Source organism: Nycticebus coucang, chromosome 17 (genome assembly GCF_027406575.1).
Source record: "Nycticebus coucang isolate mNycCou1 chromosome 17, mNycCou1.pri, whole genome shotgun sequence".
Lineage (NCBI taxonomy): Eukaryota > Metazoa > Chordata > Mammalia > Primates > Lorisidae > Nycticebus > Nycticebus coucang.
Genome location: NC_069796.1, coordinates 40,346,800 through 40,372,728, shown reverse-complemented (window position 1 = coordinate 40,372,728; position 25,929 = coordinate 40,346,800). Strand labels below are relative to the sequence as shown.

The window sequence follows — 25,929 nt, the reverse complement described above, 5'->3', positions numbered from 1 at the left end:
ATACTAAATTCCTGGATTACAAGAAGATTAGCCAGATTTCTTTGGTGGGAAATCTCTCTTCAGCTATCTATTTTGTCAGTGTTTTGAGCAAAGTGCTATGTGTCAAATTTACTCAGCTAGTTGGGGATATTCCTAACAGCTTTATTTGCAAAATCGAAAGTCAAATGGGAAAGGGGTATAGAATAAAGGGACTTAACTTATTATGTCTTCTATTTATAGAAGCTATGATAGCCGGAATAAGCATGAGATCATTCGCTGCTTGAAAGCTTTTATGAACAACAAGGTGAGATTTTTTCCATTCTCATTCCAACCCCCATTCTTTTTCTCCTATTGACAAACCCAAAGAATGAACTAGGGATGTCAGGTTCAAGATGTCTAGCTTTCCCTTTGAGTATCATAACTTTTTAATTGTCACTTATACATGCTTCAATGTACAGTTTTCCCCAGTTCTTTTTTGTTTCAGGAGTAGGCTCAGCTTTCTTCCTTTTTCTTTACTGTCTTTTGCTAATTCTTGAATTTCCTGATCTGTAGTTGTTATTTTTGGAAGGTTTCCTTTATCCTCTGCCTATTTGTTTGTTTTATCCTTACATACTATTCCTACCTTAGAATCTTTTTGTTGTCTTTTTTGTTTAGTAGTTAAACCTAAGGAGCCTACAGTTATTTGCACATGAGTACAAATCTGCCTTTCTCACTGTTTAATTTTGTTATAATTAACTTATTCCATTGGATTGGAAGACAGAGTATTAAGAAACATACAAATCAAAGATTTTTATTCTAAGGAGACATAGAGTTCTGTGGCTCCCAGAAAATTCTTTGCTATGCTTGTCTCTGTTTAGCTACATTGGGAAAAGTATTCTACCCCTATACCAGCTTACTAGAACGCCACAAATTGGGTGTCTTAAACAACAGAAATTTATTGTCTCGTAGTTCTGGAGATGTCAGCAGGCTTCGTTCCTTTTGAAGACTGTATGGGAGAGTATGTTGCATGCCCTTCTCCTCGTTTCTTTAGATTGTTGGCCATCTTTGGCATTTCTTGGCTTGTAGATACATCATCCTAATTTCTGCCTTCTTCCTGTGTGTGTGTGTGTCTGTATCCAAATTTCCTCTTTTCATAAGGATATCAGTCCTAGGGGCCTGCCCTACTCTAGTATGACTTTATTGTAGTTTAACTAATTACAGCTATATTTCTAAATAAAATTACATTCTAAGGTACTGGGGGTTAGGACTTCAACATATGAATTTGTGGAGGACACCATTCAACCCGTAACAACTTCTAAACTTATCCCCAGTTAAATGCTGTCATCTTTAAGCCTCCTTTCTCCCCTCTTGTCCTACTAGTTTGGAATCAAGACCATGTTGGAGACAGAAGAAGGAATTCTACTGCTGGTCAGAGCCATGGATCCTGCTGTTCCCAGCATGATGATCGATGCCGCTAAGCTGCTTTCTGCTCTTTGTATCCTGCCACAACCAGAGGACATGTATGTGACTGGAATTATTTCTCTTCTACATTCTCGTTTTTACCATGTTCTCTTAGTCTAGAGGAAAACTGAGTTGCTTCTGTGTCTTCTTGGTCTTAAATACTAGGTAAGATTGTATTTATTCCCAGAAGTGAACACTGAGAATCTTAATATTTAAGAACAATTCCTAAGTGATGGGGGCTATCCTCAGTATCCCACTGTTATCAGAGATGTACCAGGATGTCTCTTACATCTCCATTAATGTCTGTATTGCCTCCTTTTACTGTTTGTTTTTTTTAATGCAGACGTGACACAATGTTATTTATTTTATTTTATTTTTTTTTTAGAGACAAAGTCTCACTTTATGGCCCTTGGTAGAGTGCCGTGGCATCACACAGCCCACAGCAACCTCCAGCTCCGGGGCTTAAGCGATTCTCTTGCCTCAGCCTCCCGAGTAGCTGGGACTACAGGCGCCTGCCACAACGCCCGGCTATTTTTTGGTTGCAGTTTGGCCGGGGGTGGGTTTGAACCCGCCACCCTCGGCATATGGGGCCGGCGCCCTACTCACTGAGCCACAGGCGCTGCCTGACACAATGTTATTTTTAAAAATCAAATAGTAGGGAATTATATAACATAAAATCTAACCGCCTCATTCCTTTGCCAGATCCTATTCAGCAGAGATAATCACTGTTAAGGGCTTGGTGTAGCATCATAGATTTTTTTCAAAGCACAAACATTACATTTCTTTGATTGTAAGACATTTTCTGCTATTACAAAAGATAATACAAGGTGTCCACAAAGTTTATGTGCAATTTTAAAATAGTTGTCTAGGGTTATGTCTTAGAGTTGAAGAATGGTGGTTTATGCCCATGAAGTAAACTGCATGTATAGTATAGAGTTTTATTTTTGTGTAGGGATTTGTTTTAACAGAAGCTCACTCATACCATTCATTCTGTTCAGTTTGTTTCTTTTTATTTAACGATAAATCTTGGACATTCTTCTATTCAGTACTTATATATCTACCTTACTATCTTTAGTATTATCTTTACTATTCCATACGTATGTATGTCCCATAATTTATTTAATAATTACCTCATTTTTTTGTTTTAGCAAATTCCTCCCCCTGTTCTACATGATAAGAATTTTTATTACAAATTACACTATAATGAACATTCTGGTACATACGTTCTTTCACATATATGCATATACGTGTACACATATTTTGGACAGGTTTCTAGAAGTAGGCCACATGTCATATGTATTAGAAACTGATTAGTACTATTTAAATGCCCCCCCCCTCCAATTGTACCAATTTATACTTCATGGATAGGGATCTTATTTGGTTTTTATGGAGGGAGTGTAGGGATGGGTTGTTGGGAGTGTATTTCTCTGAAGAGATGGTTCTTAGCGTTCAGCAGATTCTGGCCCCTGCTCTAGGATTGGTGAGAAAAATAATGTGAGAAATCTGGAGAATTAATAATATCCTATATCCTAAGTGGTCTGCGTCGCTGTATAATCTACATGCATGTCTGGGTTAGAGCACCTAGGCAGTCTTCTCTCTTTCTTTTCTCTTGGGTAGGAATGAAAGGGTTTTGGAGGCGATGACAGAAAGAGCTGAGATGGATGAGGTGGAACGTTTCCAGCCACTGCTGGATGGATTAAAAAGTGGGACCTCCATTGCACTCAAGGTATCCTCTGAAGCTGGTCCTAAGAATAAAATTCAAGAAAGAAAGAAAGTCTTTAGTTCATTTGACCTTTTAACACATGGAGTGGGTCCCAAGTATGTGTTTTATATTTCAGAATTTGTTTAGAAATGACTAACAAGAAAGCAATGAAAGAACTATTTTTCTAATTATGAGATGGAAAAAAGACATGATATCTATCGCAAGCTAAGAAAACCACAGCTTATAATAAAAATAAAAAGGCTTACTGTCAAATCCTTGGAATCATTTAGAATTCTGAGTTCTTTGGACCTGTGCTCAAACTAGATCTCATTGCTCTAGTAGAAAAGTCATTTTTAGAGTTTTTATACTGTATCTTTTAGGTTATACTGGGGGGTCTCAGAATGCATATAAAGAAAATGGAATCTTGAGCTCTAGGAGTTAGCATTGACATAGCTGCTGAATTTTCTTAATTTAGGTGGGATGCCTACAGCTGATCAATGCTCTCATCACTCCAGCTGAAGAACTTGACTTCCGAGTTCACATTCGAAGTGAACTGATGCGCTTGGGGTTACATCAGGTGTTGCAGGTGAGATACTACGCTTTATCATAAAGGCAGGCTGGTCTGCTCTTACAGCCCCTCTTACTCCTGTTGAAAGGCTTGGGTTTCTAGCCACATAAAATGCTTTTGGGTTCCCTAACTTTTACTTTTGTCATTGACAGGACCTACGAGAGATTGAAAATGATGATATGAGAGTGCAACTAAATGTGTTTGATGAACAAGGGGAAGAAGATTCCTATGACCTGAAGGGACGGCTGGATGACATTCGTATGGAGATGGAATATCCTTTTATTGACTGAATTCAAGAAAGATAAGACATTCATTGAATTTAGTTGCAGATCCCTGTTTGGAATGGTTTGGGGGATGGTGACTCAGAATAGGGCAGCAGGCTTATGTGTCTTCTCAGTAAATAAGGCAGTTGTCCTTTTATTGCTGTTGGCATATATACTTCAGCATGGGAAGTCAGAAAAGGTGATCCAAGAGTGGTCAGCATGGGAGCAGCCATCAAAATCAGGGTAAACTTCCTAGAACATCATAGCCTAGTTTAATGAAATGCAAGGCTGGTTTTTAGAATGTTTGGACTGATGGAGTAATTTGATTACCATGTTTGCCACCATTGACTTTGAGGCAGTTAGTTTCTGTCTATTGTCTGACCTTCAAGCCAAGCACTAAAAATCTTCTGTTTCTATTAGTACCGACCAACTCACTGGTTCCTCAGAAAAAGGAAGTCTTACATAGCTTAATAGGAAGAAACAGCCATTAGAGTGAAAATGGTGTCTTGCTACTTTGCTCTAGCTTCTCCAAGAGTTGAGTAAAGCACATGTCCAATATTCTAAATTTTTGTTTTCCTTAGCCTGTTCCCCTTTCCCACTGACTTTAATGAAGTCTTCCAGATTCTCTTAAACACAGTGAAAGATTCGAAGGCAGAGCCATACTTCCTGTCTATTCTGCAGCACCTACTGTTGGTACGAAATGACTATGAGGCCAGGTAAGATGTATGCTCGTGTGGAGTTTTGAATTTGAGCCTAACTGGAGAAAGCAAAATCCTTAAATTCAGAGATTGTTCTGTAAAGGGAAAAAGAAGACAAAGACCCCAGATGTAGTCATTAGTTGCAGATACAAGGGAAGTTGTCAGTTGTTTCTTTAATTCAACTGAAAGTCATCCCTATGTTAAGAGATGTATGAGGTGAAATGCCCTGTTTTTGGAGGGATGAAGATAGCTGGGGTGAAGATGGTAACAAAGAGAGCTGGCAATTTAAAATACTTCCTGGAAGTAGAAATTTAGCAGTAGTGGTATCCATCACAAGAAGGATCAAGCTCCAATTTTTAGATGGAAAAGTATTGATACTGGGAAGCTGATTGCAAGAAGTTTTGATTATCTGAAGTAGTGGGGTAGCTAGTGTGGACAAGGGAGATTTCTTAGCATGACAGTGATACTTCTGTTAACGTTACAAAAAGTACTGTTTTTTGGGAACACTTATCCTCAAAATTTTCAATTATAAAAGCAGTTAATGGCTCGGTGCCTATAGCTCAGCGGCTAGGGCGCCAGCCACATACTCCGGAGCTGTCAGGTTCAAATCCAGCCCAGGTCTGCCAAACAACAATCACAACTGCAACCAAAAAATAGCCAGACGTTGTGGCGGGTACCTGTAGTCCCAGCTGCTTAGAAGGCTGAGGCAAGAGAATCACTTAAGCCCAAGAGTTTGAGATTGCTGTGAGCTGTGATGCTACAGCACTCTACCGAGGGCAACAAAGTGAGACTCAAAAGGCAGTTAACGTCTTAGTCCTGAATACTTCTGAAAATTATATTTTGATTTTCCTTTGAAAACCTCATTTTATTCTCTTGTAGACCACAGTATTATAAGTTGATTGAAGAATGTATTTCTCAGATAGTTTTGCACAAGAATGGGGCTGATCCTGACTTCAAGTGCCGGCATCTTCAGGTTGATATTGAGGGATTGATCGGTAAGCATATTCTTCTGTCTGGTTCCTTTGCATCTGTCTTTCAGTGAAATTTCAGAGAAGATATCTTTCTAGTCCCTAGATTTTTTCATTTTTGTCCATTCTTAGGTCGTAACCAGTATCTTTGGTGGAAACATAAAAGGTCTTTAGTTTACACCTACATAAATAAAAAGCTTGCCTTTTCTTATACTTTACCACCTTTTGCAAGGCTGGACTTCATCTATTATCTGTAATTCCTATTGGTCCCAGAGAGTCAAAAGTATCACACATAGCCATTCTTCATGCCATCTAGCATGGTAGTCTTGCCAAGTACTCAGAAGTTGTTGGCTTGGTTCCTGTAGCTCAAGTGGCTAAGGCACCAGCTATATACACTAGAGCTGGCAGGTTTGAATCCAGCGTGGGCCTGCCAAACAACAATGACAACTACAACCAAACAATAGCTGGGTGTTATGGCAGGTGCCCCGTAGTCCCTGCTACTTGGGAGGCTGAGACAAGAGAATCGCTTAAGCCCAGGAGTTGGAGGTTGCTGTGAGCTGTGACACCATGGTACTCTACCGAGGGCAACAGTTTGAGGCTCTGTCTCAAAAAAAAAAAAAAAAGAAGTTGTATGTTGAACTTAACGGAAAGTTTGATGTCTATGTTTAGTATCATTAAGAATAGTAAAAATAGCTGTAAGGACAAAAGGCTGTTTTTGGATTAGATTGAAAGACTTAGGTATGAAAGGGGTAGATCTGGAGAATTTGGGGTGTTACTTACTCCTCCTTTTTCCAGATCAAATGATTGATAAAACAAAGGTGGAGAAATCTGAAGCCAAAGCTACAGAGCTGGAAAAAAAGGTGTGTATGAGGGCTGAAACAAAAGTGTGTTTGGGTATGTATTTCTTTGTCTAAAGATGATTGCTTTCTTGATCTGTGAGTTAGTTTTTGTGAATGGTATTTTGAAACCATTTGGCACCCAAAAGTGTAGTTCGCATTGGAAACCTTTCCACTAGTCATTGATGGCAAGAAGAAGGTGATATGGGTGTGACCATGAGGACCTAGTGGTGGGCTTATAATTCTTGGGTTGCTGGGCAGGACAGTAAAGATAGATGATGCTCTTGTATGACAGTAATGGCACTGTCAGGTTTGCTTGGCATTTTAGCCTCTTATTTTAAGAATAGAAACTGGAGGGCGGCGCCATATACCGAGGGTGGCGGGTTCAAACCCGGCCCGGGCCAAACTGCAACAAAAAAATAGCCGGGCGTTGTGGCGGGCGCCTGTAGTCCCAGCTACTCAGGAGGCTGAGGCAAGAGAATCGCCTAAGCCCAGGAGTTGGAGGTTGCTGTGAGCTGTGTGACGCCACGGCACTCTACCGAAGGCGATAAAGTGAAACTCTGTCTCTACAAAAAAAAAAAAAAAAAAAAGAATAGAAACTGGAGCATATCTTAGTCTTTTTTTTTTTTTCCTCTTCAGTTAAGGACTCCTATTGTTATTAATAGATTTTTCATCCTAGAGACTATGGGGATTATACTACCATGGCTGTCCTGGTTAAATATCTTTAAATTCTTAAGTTCTTTTCCTCCCTCTCTCTCGTCCATCTATTTCCTTCCTTCCTTTCTGTTTAAAGTAGGAAGACTATGGAAATGAATGCTGAATTCCCTCTCCTTTAACTTTGATTTTAAGGTCAAAATCATGGTACTTAACCCCACCCAGGCATTGCCTGAGGTATGGGTCAGTGAGCTCTGTAGACCAAGTATTGGTACACAATAGTAAATTTTGGGGAATAAAACTTGTGCTTCTTTCTGAGATGGACAGCTTGCTGGAGCCTGATTCCTTTCTTCTTTAGCTGGACTCAGAGTTAACAGCCCGACATGAGCTACAGGTGGAAATAAAAAAGATGGAAAGTGACTTTGAGCAGAAGCTTCAGGATCTTCAGGGAGAAAAGGATACATCGGATTCTGAAAAGCAACAAATTGCCACAGAGAAACAGAACCTAGAAGTAGAGGTGTCCCAGCTCACGGGAGAGGTAATACCTGAGCGGGGAAGGCAGAGTGACCTATAACCTCAGGATGTGCTTGTTTTGGAGCAGAAGTCAGTCATCTTACTCCTAGGGAGGGTTCAGCTACTAATAGGTAATCTAATAAGATAGATTAAAAATTATATACTGGTTTTGTTTTCTTTTGTGGGTAATACGTAAGACAGAAAATTTGGAAAACACTGAAGAACATTAAGAATAAAATGAGAAATAAAAGTAAGTCTTCTAATAAGTCTAGGTGTAAAAGCTAAATTTTACATATTAGATAATTTTCTGTTATTTTAGTCACACTGTACAGATTTATTCTTATACATAGTCTCTGTAGTAATAAATATTTAAATGATCTCTGTTGTTTGATAACTTGGCTACTTATGTGGTTATATAATTACCTATATAGTGCATATGTTATATAACTAGAACATTTGATTTACTTGACCTTTACATCTTCTAATCAAAGGGAGAGTTTAAGGTAGAGGTTGAAGTTGTCTTTTTAATGCAAAGCATGCTGACCTAAGAATGGGCAAACCTAAATTCTAGTTTTGGCTCTGCCAATAAACAGTAGTGTGACTTTAGGTAAATCCTGTGATCTGTCTGGTTCCTCTCAGCCTCTCCATGTGTAAAATGAGAATTTTGGATTAAGTAAGTTTCTTTGATTCCTTCTAGCCCACATAGTCCCTGAAGTAGGGGGAGAACTCCTCACACTGATATTGTTTCTATAGGTTGCCAAGCTGTCAAAGGAACTGGAAGATGCCAAGAAAGAAATGGCCTCTCTCTCCGCTGTGGTCGTTGCTGTAGTTCCTTCTGCTCCTAGTAGTTCTACTGTTCCCCCTGCTCCTTTACCTGGTGACTCTGGCACTGTTATTCCACCACCACCCCCTCCATTACCAGGAGGGGTTAGCATACCACTCCCACCTCCTCTTCCTGGGAGTATTACCATTCCTCCTCCACCACCACCTCCTCCTTTGCCTGGGGGTTCTGCCATACCCCCACCCCCTCCTTTGCCTGGGGGTGCTGCCATACCCCCACCCCCTCCTTTGCCTGGGTGTGCTGCCATACCCCCACCCCCTCCTTTGCCTGGGGGTGCTGCCATACCCCCACCCCCTCCTTTGCCTGGGGGTGCTGCCATACCCCCACCCCCTCCTTTGCCTGGGGGTGCTGCCATACCCCCACCCCCTCCTTTGCCTGGGGGTGCTACCATACCCCCACCCCCTCCTTTGCCTGGGGGTGCTGCCATACCCCCACCTCCTCCTCCCTTGCCTGGAGGACCAGGAATGCCACCTCCCCCTCCCCCTTTTCCTGGTGGTCCTGGAATCCCTCCACCCCCTCCATTTCCTGGAGGTCCTGGCATTCCTCCACCTCCACCGGGAATGGGTATGCCTCCACCTCCCCCCTTTGGATTTGGAGTTCCTGCAGCCCCAGTTCTACCTTTTGGATTAACCCCCAAAAAGCTTTATAAGCCAGAGGTGCAGCTCCGGAGGCCAAATTGGTCCAAGGTAAGACTTTCTATTTCTTCTGTAGATCCTAAGAAACCACTTCAGTGTCCTACTTTGTATTTTGTGCATGGGTGGGTTTCCCTTCCTTATGGCTTACATCTATCTTCACATTCCACTCATGCTTATATTTATTCAGCAGATACTAACATCTCTTATATGCCAGACATACCATGGAGAGTTCTATGAACTTTGCATTCTAAACTTATTCCAACTAAACTCATCCTTAAGTTATTATTTTTTGCTTTTTCTCTGAGGATATGAGTATAATGGTTACACATAGTTTGATAACAGTTACTTCACCAGGGTGGTGCCTGTGGCTCAGTGAGTAGGGTGCTGGCCACATATACCGAGGGTGGTGGGTTCAAACCCGGCCCTGGCCAAACTGCAACAACAAAAAAAAAAATAGCTGGGTGTTGTGGTGGGCACCTGTAAGTCCCAGCTACTCAGGAGGCTGAGGCAAGAGAATTGCCTAAGCGCAGGAGTTGGAGGTTGCTGTAAGCTGTGTGATGCCACGGCACTTTACTGAAGGCGATAAAGTGAGACTCTTGTCTCTGTAAAGAAAAAAAAGTCACTAGTCTGTAAATCACTAATAATTATGCTGATCCGTAAGTCATAGATTTATGAACACCTCTCCTACTCCCATTCCCCAGGATGTGAGTTATACAGGCCATGTTTTCATGTCATAGTATTGTTGCCATGATATGTTTGAGACACCTGTGATTCTGAGTCAGCCTTTTGTTTCCAGAAACCAAGAGTCAAAATAAAGAAACCTAAGCGTTTGTTCATTGCACAGAAAGTGACAGTTTTATTAGAGAATAGCCCATTTTGCCCTGAATGCAAACAGCTGTCCTGAGCAGCATGGCCTTATCCTCCGACATATACCCATATATATGTTCATAAAATGAAGTAATTTGGCAGAGTTGCCTAAACTGATGGGAAAAATGGAATGCAGAGCAAGAGAAAATGTGAAATAAAGCCTTAATGCTTCTGAAGCTAAAGGTTTTGGAGTCAGAAGAAGGATAAGTAGTATAATTGAATCTAGTTCTTAAATAATCAAGAATAAATAAATAAACTGGAAGCCTCATCACCTAATTCCACCACAGCCATTCTCTGTGTCTCCAATTAGTCTTATTCCAGTAAGACATTGCGGATAACCAGCCAGCCACCCTTTTTGTATCTGTATCTGTTTTCTAGGGTGAAAAGTACAGGGGTCGTCTTAGTATAGTAATTCTTAACACCTGCCTTTATTCACAGTTTGTGGCTGAGGACCTCTCCCAGGACTGCTTCTGGACAAAGGTGAAGGAGGACCGTTTTGAGAACAACGAACTTTTCGCCAAACTTACCCATACCTTCTCTGCCCAGACCAAGAGTGAGTACTTTTCTTCTTTAACATAAAGGTCCAACCTGGGGGTGGCCAACCTGTGGGCCACATGCTGATTTGGGGAGGACTTTTTTTGCTTATCTGTGGCATTAGATACCATGAAAATACGCACAAACCTTCTTTTTAACTTTAGGTAGTATTTGTGTATTTAATGTGTGGCCCAAGACAACTCTTCCTCTTCCATTGTGTGGCAGAAAAAAAAAGGGTTGGATACCCTAAGTAGATTTTCCCATTCCCTTCTCTTCCTTAGGTGAGGGTAGAAAGGGAATGTTAGGTGGAGAATGTTTTTGTATTATGGAATTACTAGATTTGGGAGAGAACTGTTACATGTCAGTGTTTTTTGGTCAGTATAACTTGTAGGGATACGAGAAAGGTGACATGACAGAAGCTTGCCTTATCATCATTTTGATGATACTCGTGGACAGATTCTGGCACAGCGTTAAGGCGCTATCTCCAGACCTGAGTACTTCATTAATAAGGGTTGGGTGACTGAGTGACTGTTGACAATAACAAAGAACTATATGTGATTTCTTGTTTTTCTCCATTTCTTCCCAATATCTGATACTTTCTCCCTCCTGGCCCTTTGTTCCTGCAGCTTCTAAAGGTAAGAATAAAACAAAACCTTTTAGTTTGATCTCTTGAATATTAGAGAAAAAGATTAAACAAATGAAATGAATTTCTCTTTAGAAAACTGAGAACCAGTGAATGAGGGTTGATTTATCTTTTGCAAGATTTTTTTTCCTGGAGTTCAAAAGGACAAGTAGCTATGGTATTAATTAATGGGGAAAAAAGTTATTTTAAATGAAAACTACTATATACTTGTTTTTTCTTTGGAAGGTGAAGGACAACTTAAGTACCATTTTATATATATTATATATTTTTTTGAGACAGAGTCTCAAGCTGTCACCCTGGTTAGAGTGCCATGGTGTCACAGCTCACAGCAACCTCAAAATCTTGGGCTTAAGCAATTCTCTAGCCTCAGCCTCCTAAGTAGCTGGGACTACAGGCACCCACCACAACACCCGGCTATTTTTTTGTTGCAGTTGTCATTGTTGTTTAGCAGGCCCGGGCCGGACTTGTACCCGCCGGCCTCAGTGTATATGGCTGGTGCCCTACTTACTGAGCTACGGTGCCACCAAGTACCATTACTATTACCTTACATTTTTGTTGTGTTTTACAATTTTCAAAGTGCTTCAACATATGTTACCCTATTTGACCTGCAAAGAAATCTTTTGAGATAGATGGGATAATATTGTCTCCATTTTAGCATATACAGACTCGGAACAGTGAGGTAGCTTTCCCAAGATTATATGATCAGATCCAGGTATGCTGACTTCAGGTCTATGTTTTCTATATAAAATTTTGCTTTTCTTTTTTACGTGTGTCCTTTTATTTTAGAAGAGCTGATCTTCTTTTGCCTCTCTTCTTATCTTTCTAATTCTCGTGGTTTTATGCTGCCTTGTGAGAGGGTATTTGTAATTATTTCCCCTGAAAGAGAAAGTATTTAAAAGATCAAAGAGATAGTATTTAAAAGATCTTGTGTATAGGGCGGCAGCCCCGTATGCCAGAGGTGGCAGGTTCAAACCCAGCCCTGGCCAAAAACTGCAAAAAAAAAAAAAAAAAAAGATCTTGTGTATAATGTCAGCTATAGCCTAATAATTTTGTATTTCTGCTTTCTTCGAGTATTTTTGTTTATTTAAAGGTTTATTACCCTAGTGATGAAAATTAAATGCAACTTTGGAGCATTTCCTCTCCTCACCTATACCCAAAGATAGTTATTATTTTTTTTTCCTTAAGTGATCTAATAGAACCAGAATGTACTTTGTTCTAACAAGGAGCCTAATAGATTGCTCGGTGCCTTTGGTGGCCCCTAGTTATGGGTATGTTGTTTCTAGGAGTGTAAGAGCATAATGGTGAGGTCTTTCTCATTGCCTATCATTCAGGGTAAAATGTCCTTTTCCTCTAAGAGAATTGTCACCTTCCATGCTAATATCCAGCCTAGGGAATTACTTCTACTGTCTTAAATAAAAATACTATGATAGTGACCACTTACACTTCTCTAATATATTATTAGTAAAGACTACTTAAAAGTCATTATCAAATGATTTTCTAGTCACGGACTCTATGGCTGTGCTGCTGTCTGGTGTTAAGTTTCTTTCTTGGGTCTGGGCTTTGCACTTTGAATGCCATTGCAAATGTATAGTGACTGGACCCTTCCTCCCCATCACCCCGCTTTCTTCCACATTTGTATCATGTTTATTTTAGTTGGGTTTCTGCAGTTCAGTGGTCTTTCTTGGTATTATAGTCCCATTATGAAATGATATACACAGTTATAGTAATTTTTCAAAAATAGTTTGTAGCTCCCTTCCTTATAAACATACCAAAACACTTCAGTGAAAAAGTTTTTGACTTTTTAGTTAGAGTTTAGGTTTTTGTCAGGTAAGGAGTTTTGAACTGTCAAAACTTCAGAAGTAAGCACTCAGAGGATTCAGATATCTTCGGTATGAAAGTAAGGTTTACTTTGCTTACAGTGCTTTAAATATCTCCAGTACAGTATTTCAGAAAAAGACCTTCATCCTTACTCCTTTATGAAAATAGTTGTTGAATACTGAATTGAACATTGAATCAATTCAGTTTACTGAAACCAATGTTAGTTACCAAAGTCTCTCATTCACGTTCTTAATATCAGTGTTATAATTAAATGATAAATAACTACTCATTACCACCTTGTAAACATTCCTTTTTCCAGATGAGATAGATACCCAAGTTATATAACTTTTTCAAGACTATATATTAAGTACCAGAGCCAGAGTTCAAACTCTGGACTATGACTTCAGAGTCCTTGCTCTAGTCCTCTACTTCCCAGAAGTGAATATATATACTTGCCCCAGAGCCTCTGAAGGCTTAGATCCAAAGTTACAAGAAGGAGATACACTGGCTTCGGCAATCGCTATATTCAGACACATATGTCCTTGAATTGGTAGTGACTTTTCGAGCACAAAAAAAGGAACATCATCAGATTATTAGTGAAATACTACATATTTAGGATTATAAAAGAGAAGGCATATTCTGATTATACTGTATTAAACTCTAAGTAAAACTGATCTAGTTGGAAAAATAAGACATGCTTATCTAATACAGAATAGGTGCTGCTTAGAAAATTTCAGCTCAGTGTTCACCAGAGTTGATGAGGAAGTTATTTGGACACCAGCAGGTTTCATCATATTGCATTATTTCCTATCTTACTAAACACAGCTCTCTATTTGTGAAACATGCCTATATGTCCTTTACGTTTTGTTGTTACCTAAAACCTCCCATATATCTACTAGAACAGGCATTGATGTGCCTCATTCTGCACGTCTACCTCCTATAGTCAGAGGTTACCAGCTATTCTTCATTAAGGTGTAAGAATATGTATGCCTTTTTACTAAGAAGAGCTTAGAGACAGGAGCTGGTCCTAAAATTTATACTACACGTTCTCCTACACATTATCTCTCTCTTAAGCATTGGTTCTTTGTTTTTTCTGATCTCTTTATTTCTCATAATCAGGAATTATTCAGTATATTCCCTGCCAGGGAGTATTTTGAATTTAGATTTGATAGGCCATGCCATAGAAATTTTAGTCCTTTTTCACATTCTTGCTTAGTGATCAGCAAGGAGTCTTTCATCATGGACACTGCTTTTGAATTCCTTGGAAATGTCCAATAATTAAATTTCTTTTTCTAATCTTCTCCAACTTAGCATTTTCATTATTGACCTCAGGCATGCATTATTTGTATGTGTAAGATAACTAGTTTTTCATCTGCACTCCTTCTAACTCTTACTTTTTTTATAAATTATATGTTCCCATTAAAAATATCAACTCCTGGGCGGTGCCTGTGGCTCAAGGAGTAGGGCGCCAGTCTCATATGCCGGAGGTGGCGGGTTCAAACCCAGCCCCGGCCAAAAACCACACACAAAAAAAAAAAAAACTTGGAAGACTTCACTAGATTTTAACCATTCAACTAAAAGCAATAACTAACCAAAAAAAAAAAAAAAAATCAACTCCTGAACTATACTTTGGTCAGTGATAACTGATTACCTAAATACAGTGAATTTTCTTATTAGATTTATTTCTTTCAAAAATATTTGGGACTCATAAGATTTGAAAGGTGATCATACTTAGTAGGTGTGCAGGGGACAATAAAGAGCATTAGACCTGTTAAAGTATGAAGTACCTTATGGGAATGGATGTGTCAGAACAGTGCTCCCAGTATTTAATGGTGTTAATTTAGGAAGAACTCTGGCTGAAAAATAAGATATTGACTAAGAATTGAGAACTTCATCGACAATAGAAACACTAGGTTGGGCCCAGTGGCTCATGCCTATAATCCTAGCACTCTGGGAGGCCAAGGCGGGTGGATTGCTTGAGCTCAGGAGTTCAAGACTAGCCTGAGCAAAAGCGAGACCCCATCTCTACTAAAAATAGAAAAATTACCCAGGCATTATGGCAGTTACCTGTAGTCCCAGCTACTTGGGAGGCTAAGGCAGGAGGATCACTTGAGCCCAGGAGTTTGAGGTTGCTGTGAGCTCTGGTGCCATGGCACTCTACCCAGGTGACAGAGTTAACCTGTCATGGTTAATCTGTCTCAAAAAAACCCAACAACAACAACAACAAAAAAGCCCCCACCAAACACTATTCTAGTTAGGATTTAACTGGTGTGGGTTCAGTCATGTTATCTGAGAAGCAGAACTGTTGGCAACAAGTTTACCTGTCTACCTACTGCTCTTACATAACTTTCTTGGTTCAGGCAAGCAATTCCCTCTTTCTCAAAGAGGATCTAAGGCTCTTTTTCCTTTTCCCTGCCATCCTCTTCTGTCCACCAGGTGTCAGTCATCCAGTTGGATCTTTATGAATGAATCCTTACAAGTTTTGCAGCTTTAATTTTTGAAAGCAAGATTTTAAGAGCTCAACCTATTTGTTCTATCTTATTCATCTTTTTCTTTTGGCAGAAAGATTTCTGTTCTATCAGTTCCTTACTCCTTTCACTATAGGATTAATACCAGAAGTCCTATTGAAGTGAACATTTTTTGGGATTGTTATCTTTTAATTACTAGTTTCTCTTGTTTTGTTTGTTTGTTTGTTTGTTTTTTGTTGTTGTTGAGACAGAGTCTCACTCTGTTACCTGGGTAGGGTGCTGTGGTGTCATAGCTCACAGAAACCTCAAACTCTTGGGCTCAAGCAATCTTCTTGCCAAAGCATCCCCCTGTTCCCCAGTAGTTGGGACTGTAGGTGCCTGCTACAATGCCTGGCTAGTTTTTCTATTTTTAGTAGAAACAGGGTCTTGCTCTTACTTAGGTTGGCATCTCAAGCAGTCCACTCCCTTCAGCCTCCCAGAGTGCTAGGATGACAGGTGTGAGCCACTGCGCCCAGCCTTCTCCAGGGTTTTGAGTAGGGTCAGACTATTAGCACAAAGCAGTTGGGAATCTCTGTAATGTCAGATAATAGTCCCTTGGGATTTAAAAACATAAATCTACCCTTATCACATGGGGTTATGAGGAGTCTTACATGTGGAAAAAGTACCATACCTCCTTTAGATTGTCATCTTCTTGTCACTAGTGGTATAAGAAACCTAAACTATCTCCTCATATACCTCTCTACACCTAAACACTTTTTGATTTGAATCCACTGGATCTATTATTATGCCATTTATCTTGATTTATGTCACTCACCACGAGTCACCCATCATCTCCCATAGTTTAATCACCATAAGATTCTGTATAGTCCTATTAGGTCTCCTATCATCCCACCTAATCTGGTCCACTGTGCCCTCTAGCATTCATGGTTCATTACTAGCAAAATCTCCTTCACTTACCATCAGCTTCACCTTGCTTTAATGGAAACCTGGATTTCCCTCAACATTGTTTTCCCCTTTGCTCTCTAATGTGGTAGTTTTGCTTTCCTCTCATAAACCTTATCCTAGTGAGCCCGAGCCTTTTTTGTTCTTCATTGCCACTTTCAGATCATTCTATCTTTGTTTCCAAAAAGAGAATTCCAAATCTCATGACTTCAAGTTATATTATTCTGTTTCTCTCTTTGTGCAGTCATCTGCTAACATCCCAAGTTACTTCTCATTCTTCAGCTGATTTAGCTCCTGGCTCATGACCACTGTCTCCAATACACTACCTTTTGACTTAATTCTTAAAAATTTCTATACAGGCTTGGTGCCTGCGGCTCAAGCTGCTAAGGCGTGTGCCACATACACCTGAGCTGACGTGTTTGAATTCAGCCTGGGCCCTCCAAACAATGACAATGCCAGCTGCAACGGAAAAATAGCCAGGCGTTGTGGTGGGTGCCTGTAGTCCCAGCTACTTGGGAGGCAGAGGCAGGAGAATCACTGGAGCCCAGGAGTTGGAAGTTGCTGTGAGCTGTGATGCCACAGCACTCGACCCAGGGCGATAGCTTAAGGCTCTGTCTCAAAAAAAAGATTTCTATACAAATGGGTCACAGTCCTACCAGTGTTCTGGTCTCTCAATTCCTTTAATTCTTTCTTGATCTTGCCCTCTATCCTACCTCACCCATTCCTCTTTGGTCATTAGCAATAACTGCAGCCCTTTCACGATCTGAACTACCCATATCTATTTTACCTTGCTCTTTTTTTTTTAAGGCAGAGTCTCACTTTGTCACCCCCAGTGGAGTTCTATGGCATTACATAGCTCACAGCAACCTCAAACAAGGCTCAAATGATTCTCTTGCCTCAGCCTCCCTAGTAGCTGGGACTATAGACACCTTCCACAATGTCTGGGTTTTTTTTTTTTTTTTTTTAGAGACAGGGTCTCACTTTTGCTCAGGCTGGTCTTGAATTCCACTACCTTGGCCTCCCAGAGTTCTAGGATTACAGGTGTGAACCTGCGCCTGGTCGTTTTATCTTGCTCTTTTTTTTGAGACAGAGCCTCAAGCTTTGCCCTAGGCAGAGTGCTGTGGCATCACAGCTCACAGCAATCTCCAACTCCTGGGCTCAAGCAAGTCTCCTGCCTCTACCTCCGAAGTAGCTGGGACTACAGGCACCCGGCACAACACCTCGCTATTTTTTGGTTGCAGCCGTCATTGTTGTTTGGCGGGCCTGGGCTGGATTCGAACCTGCCAGCTCAGGTGTACGTGGCTGGTGCCTTAGCCACTTGAGCCACAGGCTCCGAGCCCATTTTACCTTGCTCTTAACAGTATTCGGGCTCCAACAGTTCTCCAGCCATGCTGGGACCTCCAATCCATTTATCCTACCACCCTTTCCCTGGTCTTCAGTCCCTTGATGACTTCACTCTTTCCCTCAGCTAAAATTCCATGGTTAATCATTATAATCATTCCCTTTTTTTCTTTCCACTCTCTCTCTCATTTAATCATACTTGATTGGTAAAACTACAAACCTGGTTGATTTCATCTCTCTTTTCACCCTTCACCTTTCTTTCACCCTTCACCTTCTAGTCTGTCAGTTAACTGTAATTGTACATGGCTAGAGAAACCACACATGGCCTTTCTTAATACATTTTCTTCTCTTGGCTTTAAGAACAGGAAACACTTTTTACTTTTCCTTCAAGGAACAAGGTGGAACAAGGAAGAACAACTGGCTGCTCTTTTTACTGTCTCCCTTCTGCTTAATTTGTAAAGGTGCTTGGCCCTTGATGCTGCCAAGCAATCATATTTTCAGCATTTCTAATCCATTTAATTTCCTATTTACTAAATATTTACTTCATATCTTTTTTTTCTCAAAGGCTCAACATTTTCTTCATCCTCATTTTCTGTTCAGAAGAGGACTTTTCCAAAGACTTCATTACTTTTACCAACTTTCTCTGTCTTCCTCTGTTACCATGGTCCTGTCTAAACTAAAGCTAGTTCCTGGACTAATGTGATATCTTCATTTCAACAAAAGTATAAAATATGGTGAGAATATAAAGTAAAAAACTCTCCTCCACTTCCCCCAGAGCAACCGTGGTAAACTGTACCTCCTATATATACATATGTTATCATAATAAAGGAATGGGCAAATTCTTTTCTCCTTTAGTGGTGGTAAGAAAATGTAGTAAATCTTAAAATAAAACCTTACGGGAAAATTAAGGGGCAAGGGAGGTAAAAATAAAATTAAGGAAATGTGAGAGTATACATACACTTCTTTTTTAATTCAATTAGTATGATCCCATATGATATATACTATTATTTTGATTAATATGTTCAGCATCCCTTGATGTTATTATATATAGATCTATCTCATTATTTCTAATGGATAGTTGTATTTGGTCATATGAATAATAATATGTACAAGTTTATACAATTAATCTTTTCTTGAGAATTTAACTTTTCAATTTTATAAGCAATACCGCAGAAAACATCCTTTTCCTTTTTATCTTTGCGTATATGTAACTCTGCACAGTAATTTCTTTAAAATAAAATTTCTAGGCCCAAGTTGCTAGACGTGGTTTTTTAGCAATCCATACTTCCACCCAAAATAAGAAATTATCATAATGTCTGGTAGTAGAAAAGTGATATCTTGCTTTAATCTGACTGCTAATAAGATTGCACCAGAAGTTTTCTGTCACACTTTGACTCTTTATCTGCAAAGTGAAATAGATAAACCTAAAGATACCTTACAGTTCTAAACTTCTCATTCTGTTACTTTATTTTTTTCCTTGTAATAAGCTGTCTTTGTTGTTATCTGTCATCAACTCAAACTCTTGTTTTGACAGATTTCTAAGTTATTTTGTTTTTAAAACTTTTGCAGGAAGGCTGCAGATGTAGTTTCCATGGAAGGCTTACTGGTGGAGATTTAAGGGAGAGTGTCATCAGATAAAAATAATTAAACTTTAATTCTTTCTAAACTAGAGGAATTTGATACATTTTATCTGCAGCAGCATGCTTTTTTCTTTTTCGCCACCAGATGGCACATGGAACGCTTGTATTTTAGATGTGTCATTGTTACGTTTGGTAGTGACGCATCACGTTAGAGAGAGGCGACCTCTGTGTTTCTAACTACAAACTGCTTTTTATACTGCCCTCTAACGGTCAGGAAATTCCTTTGGAGGACTGATCAGTAGCTATAGCCTGCTTTACACAAAACGTTCTTGTCCTATTGCAGCTAGTGCTTTTTACAGGGGCGATGTTAGTGTTCTTTTGGGGGCCCAGAGACTGGCAAATGTTTTTGTTTTTGCTTTTTAGTCTGATAGCTACATGAAAACACAGCCTTCCTTTCAGAGGATTTAAAGAGAGGATTATATTTTTGGCAATTTAGTAAGGAGTTCATTATGTACATATTTGTAGCCTCATTATACTATACACGTTCATAATCCCATCTCTGTTTCTGCTGAGCTGCTTGAATCACATAACAGGGTATCCCAAAGGTCACCATATGTACACACATAGGGAAAATAGGGAATTATTGCTAAATGTACCTTTATTTACAAAATATTCATTACAAAATGTTTCTCTGTGTTATTGTATACATATAAAAATGTTAAAAGTTTAAAATATTATATAAATTTTAATTTCCTGTGTATGGTGACCTTTGGGACACCCTGGAGAATCTACTGACTGATTATATATATATCTGACTGACTGATTATATATAACTTGCTGGAGCTAGTATACTGAATTCTTTTCAGGGAATTCCTCTGGCCTAACGTTGATAGAATATGCTGGTGCAGAAAAATTTTTACAGTCAGAGTGGCTTTTACTTCATTTGTTAACTCCTAATTATCCCAAGATAATTACATTTTTAGACCCTCTTTCTAGCCATCTAAATTTTGTCTGTACCTGTGTCACACTGTTCTAAACAGTAGGCTGGAACTATATTTTTTAAACCCAGTGTGCTATCTACCATTATCTTTGGATTCCAGATTTGATTTCTCACAAAATGTCCTTTTAAAAAAATGTTATTGCCTAAGACAATAACAATACAATAATAAGAGGATCAATATTGCCTAAACTTCTGTCATCTTGATACAATCAATCTCTATGCTTAAAATTGGTACTTGAAATTCTCAAGCTTTAGTACAGGATTACACGAGGAGCATGTTAAAGGTGTGTGAATTAAGCTACTCTCTACTTTTTTCGTAGTTATATCTTGGTATCTATCAGAAGAGATATTGAGATACTGTACAATTATTGTCCCTGTTCTTATGGAGGTCAAAGGAAACAGTTCCACTTTCTATTGACAGCTAACATTTTGGAGTCACTATTTCAGAAGCACTTGAAAACATTCTTTTGTTTTTTTTCTTGTCATTTTTCCAGCCAGGTCTCAGTAGCCATCTTAGAAGAATGTTTTGAAGAAGTTTTCTGTGGTCAGTGAAGTAGCTGGAAACCATTTAGAGATAGAGTAGAGTAGAAAGCATGGATGGAGGGCAGATTGATTAGGGCAGTGTGTTGTACTAGACTCAGGCTTATACAACAATGATGGAGTTTTGAGAAACCAGAGGAGGTCAAGATCAGGATGAAGAATGCTGAAACTGTGCAGAGGTAACTCTTATTCAAGATTGGTTATTCTCTTGCCAAGGAGACTGGGAGTTAGTAGGGATCACATACATGTTTAGGAGGAGGAATGGGATGTTCAGCAAATGTCAGAGCAGAACTAGGGTTTGGGATGAGCAGAAGAGTACACCAGTAATCTCTTGGTTACACACTGGAGCTCAAAGCTGTTGCCTCAAGGAAAAGGCACTGTTCTGAGGATCCCTTGACCTTAAACTTTGTGGGAATCATTGGATCTCAGACAACTTTTCTGCTGGTGGTGGACAAGTCTCCCTCCAAACCTAAGTTTGTAGACAGGTTAGTTTGCAAAGGAGTACTAAAGGTGTTTCCACCACAGAATATTTCCTCTCATCATTTTCTTAGAGCTTCTCTATTATCTGTTTTTCTGCACAGATTACATAGTTAGTTCAAAATTCAAGATAGTATGAAAATGTCTTATTTCCATCCTATCTTCTTCCTATAGCATTCTTCCATGCTATCTTTTTCTCTGATCCACCCTCTAAAAGTAACCATTTTTATTAGTTTCTCGATTATCCTTTCTGGGTGTTTAAAAAATGCAGTTATAAGCAAATACCAATATAAATTCTTATCCTTCCGAGATTTCTTCATGTTTGTAGTAGAGATCTTCCTCATTTAAAAAAGTTCTAATTTTATAACGTACAAAATGAGACAAAATATAGTAATGAAATAATCTGTTCCTTTTTTGAAACAGTAGTTTCAATAGCCCATTTGATCTGACTACATTTTAGCACGCATACATGTCTTCTTGTTCTCCTTTCAGACTCTTATATATTGATGGATTGAAGAGTTAGTTACCTGCACCAACTCTGTAAATATATAACACCTCATACTAGAGCTTTCAAGGAGGGGTGTCCAGTCTTTTTTTTTCTCTGCTACACATCGTAAGTCTTGTGCCACACATTAAATACACAAACACTAATGAAAGCTTATGAGTTAAAAAGTTCATGCACAGTTTTTGTGATATCTCCCATACAGATACGCAAAAAAGTTCTCATATAATCTGTATGCGTTACAATTATATTATGTAAAACACAATTGTAGTAAGGATGTATATAATGGCAGTCCCTTGTCAGCCATTATAGTGTGAGGAAGAGAGACTTGCAAAGTTCTGCTGAGGGTCCTTCCAGACCTAGGTACTTCACTGGAGCACTGTACTCAAATAGAAGCAGATCTTTATATCACTAGCATAGAGACACTGCTCCATAAAGGGTCTTCAAAGGAGAGGAGAGGCCTACTACCTCATTCTTTTTTTGCTTATATCTCAGTGTTTGTTCTGAAGATTAATTGCTGTACACGTAGTATCCTGTGACTGTCCTGTGTTTTAGAGCTCTAGCCCATTGCCTCTGGGGTAATGTGTAAGAATGTTCATTATATGATGTTTGGTAAGAAAAGCAGGAAAAAATTACGTATACCATTATTATAATTGTGTTTTATATAACAGAAGCAGAAGAGAAAGATTAGGAGGGAGTATAGTAGAATAATATAACAGTTTTTATTAGGGTGCTAAATGTTTTTTCTATTTGTTTATAATGTGGTTATATTATTTTTATAATAAGACAAAATGGTTAAAAAGGAAAGTTTTTAGTGTCCAGGGTGCTTAGAGGAGGGATTTCTACAAGTACTTGCACTTAATATTTTATTGTCTTCAAAGCAGAGTACTAGCATCCAGTTGTGCAGAGCAGGTAACAGCATCCCTTATTCACTCTTTGTAGTGATCCTAGCCTGCTCTAATAGTTTCTCTGGAAAGCCATATCCCAATATCAAAACCTTTGTTCATGTCTAACCTCCCCTAGGTGAGAGAACCCTATTTCTGCAAGGAATCACAACTTTGTTCTACGAGTCAGTGACTTCTTCTTTTGGATCTGTTAGATTTAGAACATATACTACTCACATGTGTGTGTTTGTATGTATTTACATTCCTGTTGGCAAGAAAAACCGAAAATCTTTTCAAGAATATCCCATTTTCTATTTTGCTTGCATTTTTCTTTTCAGCCACGGAGTGAGCGCAGTTGAGCTATTTTGGCTCAGATTCCAGATTGTGAGGTCAGAGAGTAGGGATTGGAGGAGGAGATCAGGTGACTTTCAGTAACAGTGATGGCGGTCCTGCCCTCATCCCCACCCTTTCTCCCCTCCCTTTCCACCCTTTCCTGGCTACCACCACAGGAACAAAGAAGGGAAAAAAACAGCAGTGTGACGAAAACCAGCAGCTGCCTCTGCAGATAGGCTGGGGGCTGGGTGTTTATCCCATCTGTTCTCTTTGTTCTGTTTTTACCCTGTTACTTCCCCTCTCTACCCAAAATAAAATGGGGGGTATTTCTAGAATCCTTCATTACAGAGAGAGAGTGGTTTAGAAATCTGTATTCAGTGTTTAGGTGGGTGTGGGTGAGACAGAGCAGAGATTAAAATTGATTTGAAGCACCTAAAAGAGATGAAGATGCTTTGCCTTCTTGTTCAGTCTTAGTTATGAATACCTGGTAACGTCAGATTTGTGGTAGGGACTTAACTGCCTACTTTTTCTAATTATTAAAACATTTCGCTAACACCAAATTGGTATTATTTTTGTTTTATAACTGAGAAATACAGAGAATTAATATGTCCCTTAGCAAAATTTCATAGCAAATAAATATTAAGCCAGAATATGAGCCCAAAGGATTTGGCAGAATTCAACATTTGTTGAAAGGCAGTGGCAAGAAGGCGGGCGTGTTGAGAGAAACCTGAGAGGCTTGCTTCTTGGGTCTGTGTAATGGCACAGTGCTAGTGCTCCTTGCTTTTCACCAGTGATCAGTGTTCTGATTTCTTCAACAAATACACTTCAAGGGAACAAATGAGATGAAGGGGAACAAATAGATTAAGAGAGAATTTTAAAATGTCGGCCAGTGCAGTATATGGAATTTAACTTAAATCCTGATCTAAACAAGCCATATAAAACACTTGACATTTGAAACAGCTGGAAATTTGTATGATAATGGTATTATGAGTTTTTAAAGAAAAAACATTATCTTTTAGAGGTGCATACTGAAATAATTGCAGATATTATTTGGGATGGGATTTAGAAGTGTGCATAGGGGCATAGGTGAAACAACTGGCCATGAGTTGATAGTTGTTGAAACTGAATGATGCATAAATGGGTATTTATTATCTTATTCTTTTTTTTTGTATGTTTAATTTTTCCTATAATAAAACACTTTTTTATAAAGGAGAAGAATTTTATTTCTAGAGTTCATGCCTTTTCTCTTGCCCTCTAGCTTGCTGTTCCCTTGCATCATCCTGTCCTGCTCCTTTGCTGACACACCTGAGTCTTTGCTTCGGGCATCGCTTATCCTTCAGTCCTTACTCACCCACCCACATCACAGAAATAGGTCGCTTTTTAGCACTCCCTAACTGAGTCACCATTCTGGATGTGCTAGGAAAGTATCTGTGAGAAACTCAATGACTATATTGTCTGAATGATCAAGTGCTTTGTGAAGTGCCAGATTTTTAATACTGCTTTTCTGCTACCTTTTCAGATTTCCATATACTTCCTTTCTTAACTTTCAGCACCTGGTCCTGGTCCTTGTACCTTTGGGACTTTGTCCTTCACGTGTACCTGTTTCTGCCAGTTTGCCCCATCTCTCCTTACAGCTCGCATATCCATGATAGTCTGGTTCTGAGGGATTTAGCAGATGAGTGTATATTTTAGCCAAAAGGTCAGTGAACTTTTGGAATGGGATAACTGCAGTTCGGTTGGCATATAGTTTTCCCTCCTATGATAGATACCTAGTAAATGAAGTGATGACTTTTTTCCCCTCACGTGTTTACATCCACAAAGAATATAAACTGTATACATAGGCAGCTTCTCCTTTAATACATGAGAGACTCCCCCCTTGCTCTGTCCTCTCCCCAGAATTAGAGAGTTGATGTGGCACTTAGAAACATGGCTTATTGTATGTGGATAGACTTGGTGATTCTGTGGCTATGTTATCTTCACAGAAAATTTGTTGTCATTCCCTACAGATATTACTAAGTCTGGGAGATCTGGGATTCTTCCACAAAGACCCTGTGTGTTCAGAGGGAGAACTATAGTGGTACCACAGTCCACTTACTAAACTCCCTGTTGTGATTCTGTGCTCCTGTGTTGTATGTGCTGCTGTTATCTCACTCTAGGGACATTGGATAAACTGGTATATTTGTGATGGTTTATTTAACTGGGGGAAACTGTTAGTGACTTGGACCCACAGATTTTTTCAAGTTGTTTCTGATTTTTCCACTTTTTGTGTATTCTCTTTTAGTCTTAAGTACTTAGATTACTCCAGGGAGTTATAGCATAAGATAATGGAGGGTGTTTTCTGTAGAATAGGTACAAATGCCACAGGCTTTGTCCTGGGCAGAGCAAGTAGGGTTTTGGTCCTAAGTAAGTTAATGAAAATAAGGTTAGGTAAAGTTGCTTTATAGCTCAGCTGGAGTCTCCCACCTAAGGATGTAACTGGCTTTAGAGTCAGTCTGTGTTCTCAACAGTGTTTACAAAGTCCTTTTCCTGGGCGGCACCTGTGGCTCAGTGGCCCAGCCCCACATACCGATGGTGGCAGGTTCGAACCCAGCCCTGGTCAAACTGCAACAAAAAATAGCTGGGCATTGTGATGGGAGTCTGTAGTCCCGGCTACTCGGGAGACTGAGGAGGGAGAATTGCCTCAGCCTAGAACTTGGAGGTTGCTGTGATCTGTGATGTCACAGTACTCTACAGAGGGTGACAGCTTGACACTCTGTCTCAAAAAAAAAAAACAAATAAAAACCCAACAGAGTCCTTTTCCCTACCCCACTTACTCACTCCCACCTGCAATTCTTAAGAACTTAGTTTCCAGGATGTCAGGCAACTCCCCATTCCTCTGTTTCCTGTTTGTGTTCTTCATTGAG

The 25,929-nt window shown here is 39.4% G+C and overlaps 1 protein-coding gene across 2 annotated transcripts in view; it reads left to right on the top strand.

The window, feature by feature from the left end:
• The window catches only part of DIAPH1 (diaphanous related formin 1), a 129,546-nt gene that overhangs the window by 40,024 nt on the left and 63,593 nt on the right, over positions 1-25,929 (top strand). For both annotated transcript variants that reach the window (XM_053566822.1, XM_053566823.1), the window contains 11 exons: positions 220-283; positions 1,339-1,478; positions 3,037-3,145; positions 3,597-3,707; positions 3,842-3,960; positions 4,552-4,668; positions 5,530-5,645; positions 6,414-6,478; positions 7,467-7,646; positions 8,375-9,148; positions 10,403-10,517. In XM_053566822.1, coding sequence (XP_053422797.1) covers positions 220-283; positions 1,339-1,478; positions 3,037-3,145; positions 3,597-3,707; positions 3,842-3,960; positions 4,552-4,668; positions 5,530-5,645; positions 6,414-6,478; positions 7,467-7,646; positions 8,375-9,148; positions 10,403-10,517 — 1,910 coding nt within the window. The remainder of the gene's footprint in view (positions 1-219; positions 284-1,338; positions 1,479-3,036; positions 3,146-3,596; positions 3,708-3,841; positions 3,961-4,551; positions 4,669-5,529; positions 5,646-6,413; positions 6,479-7,466; positions 7,647-8,374; positions 9,149-10,402; positions 10,518-25,929) is intronic.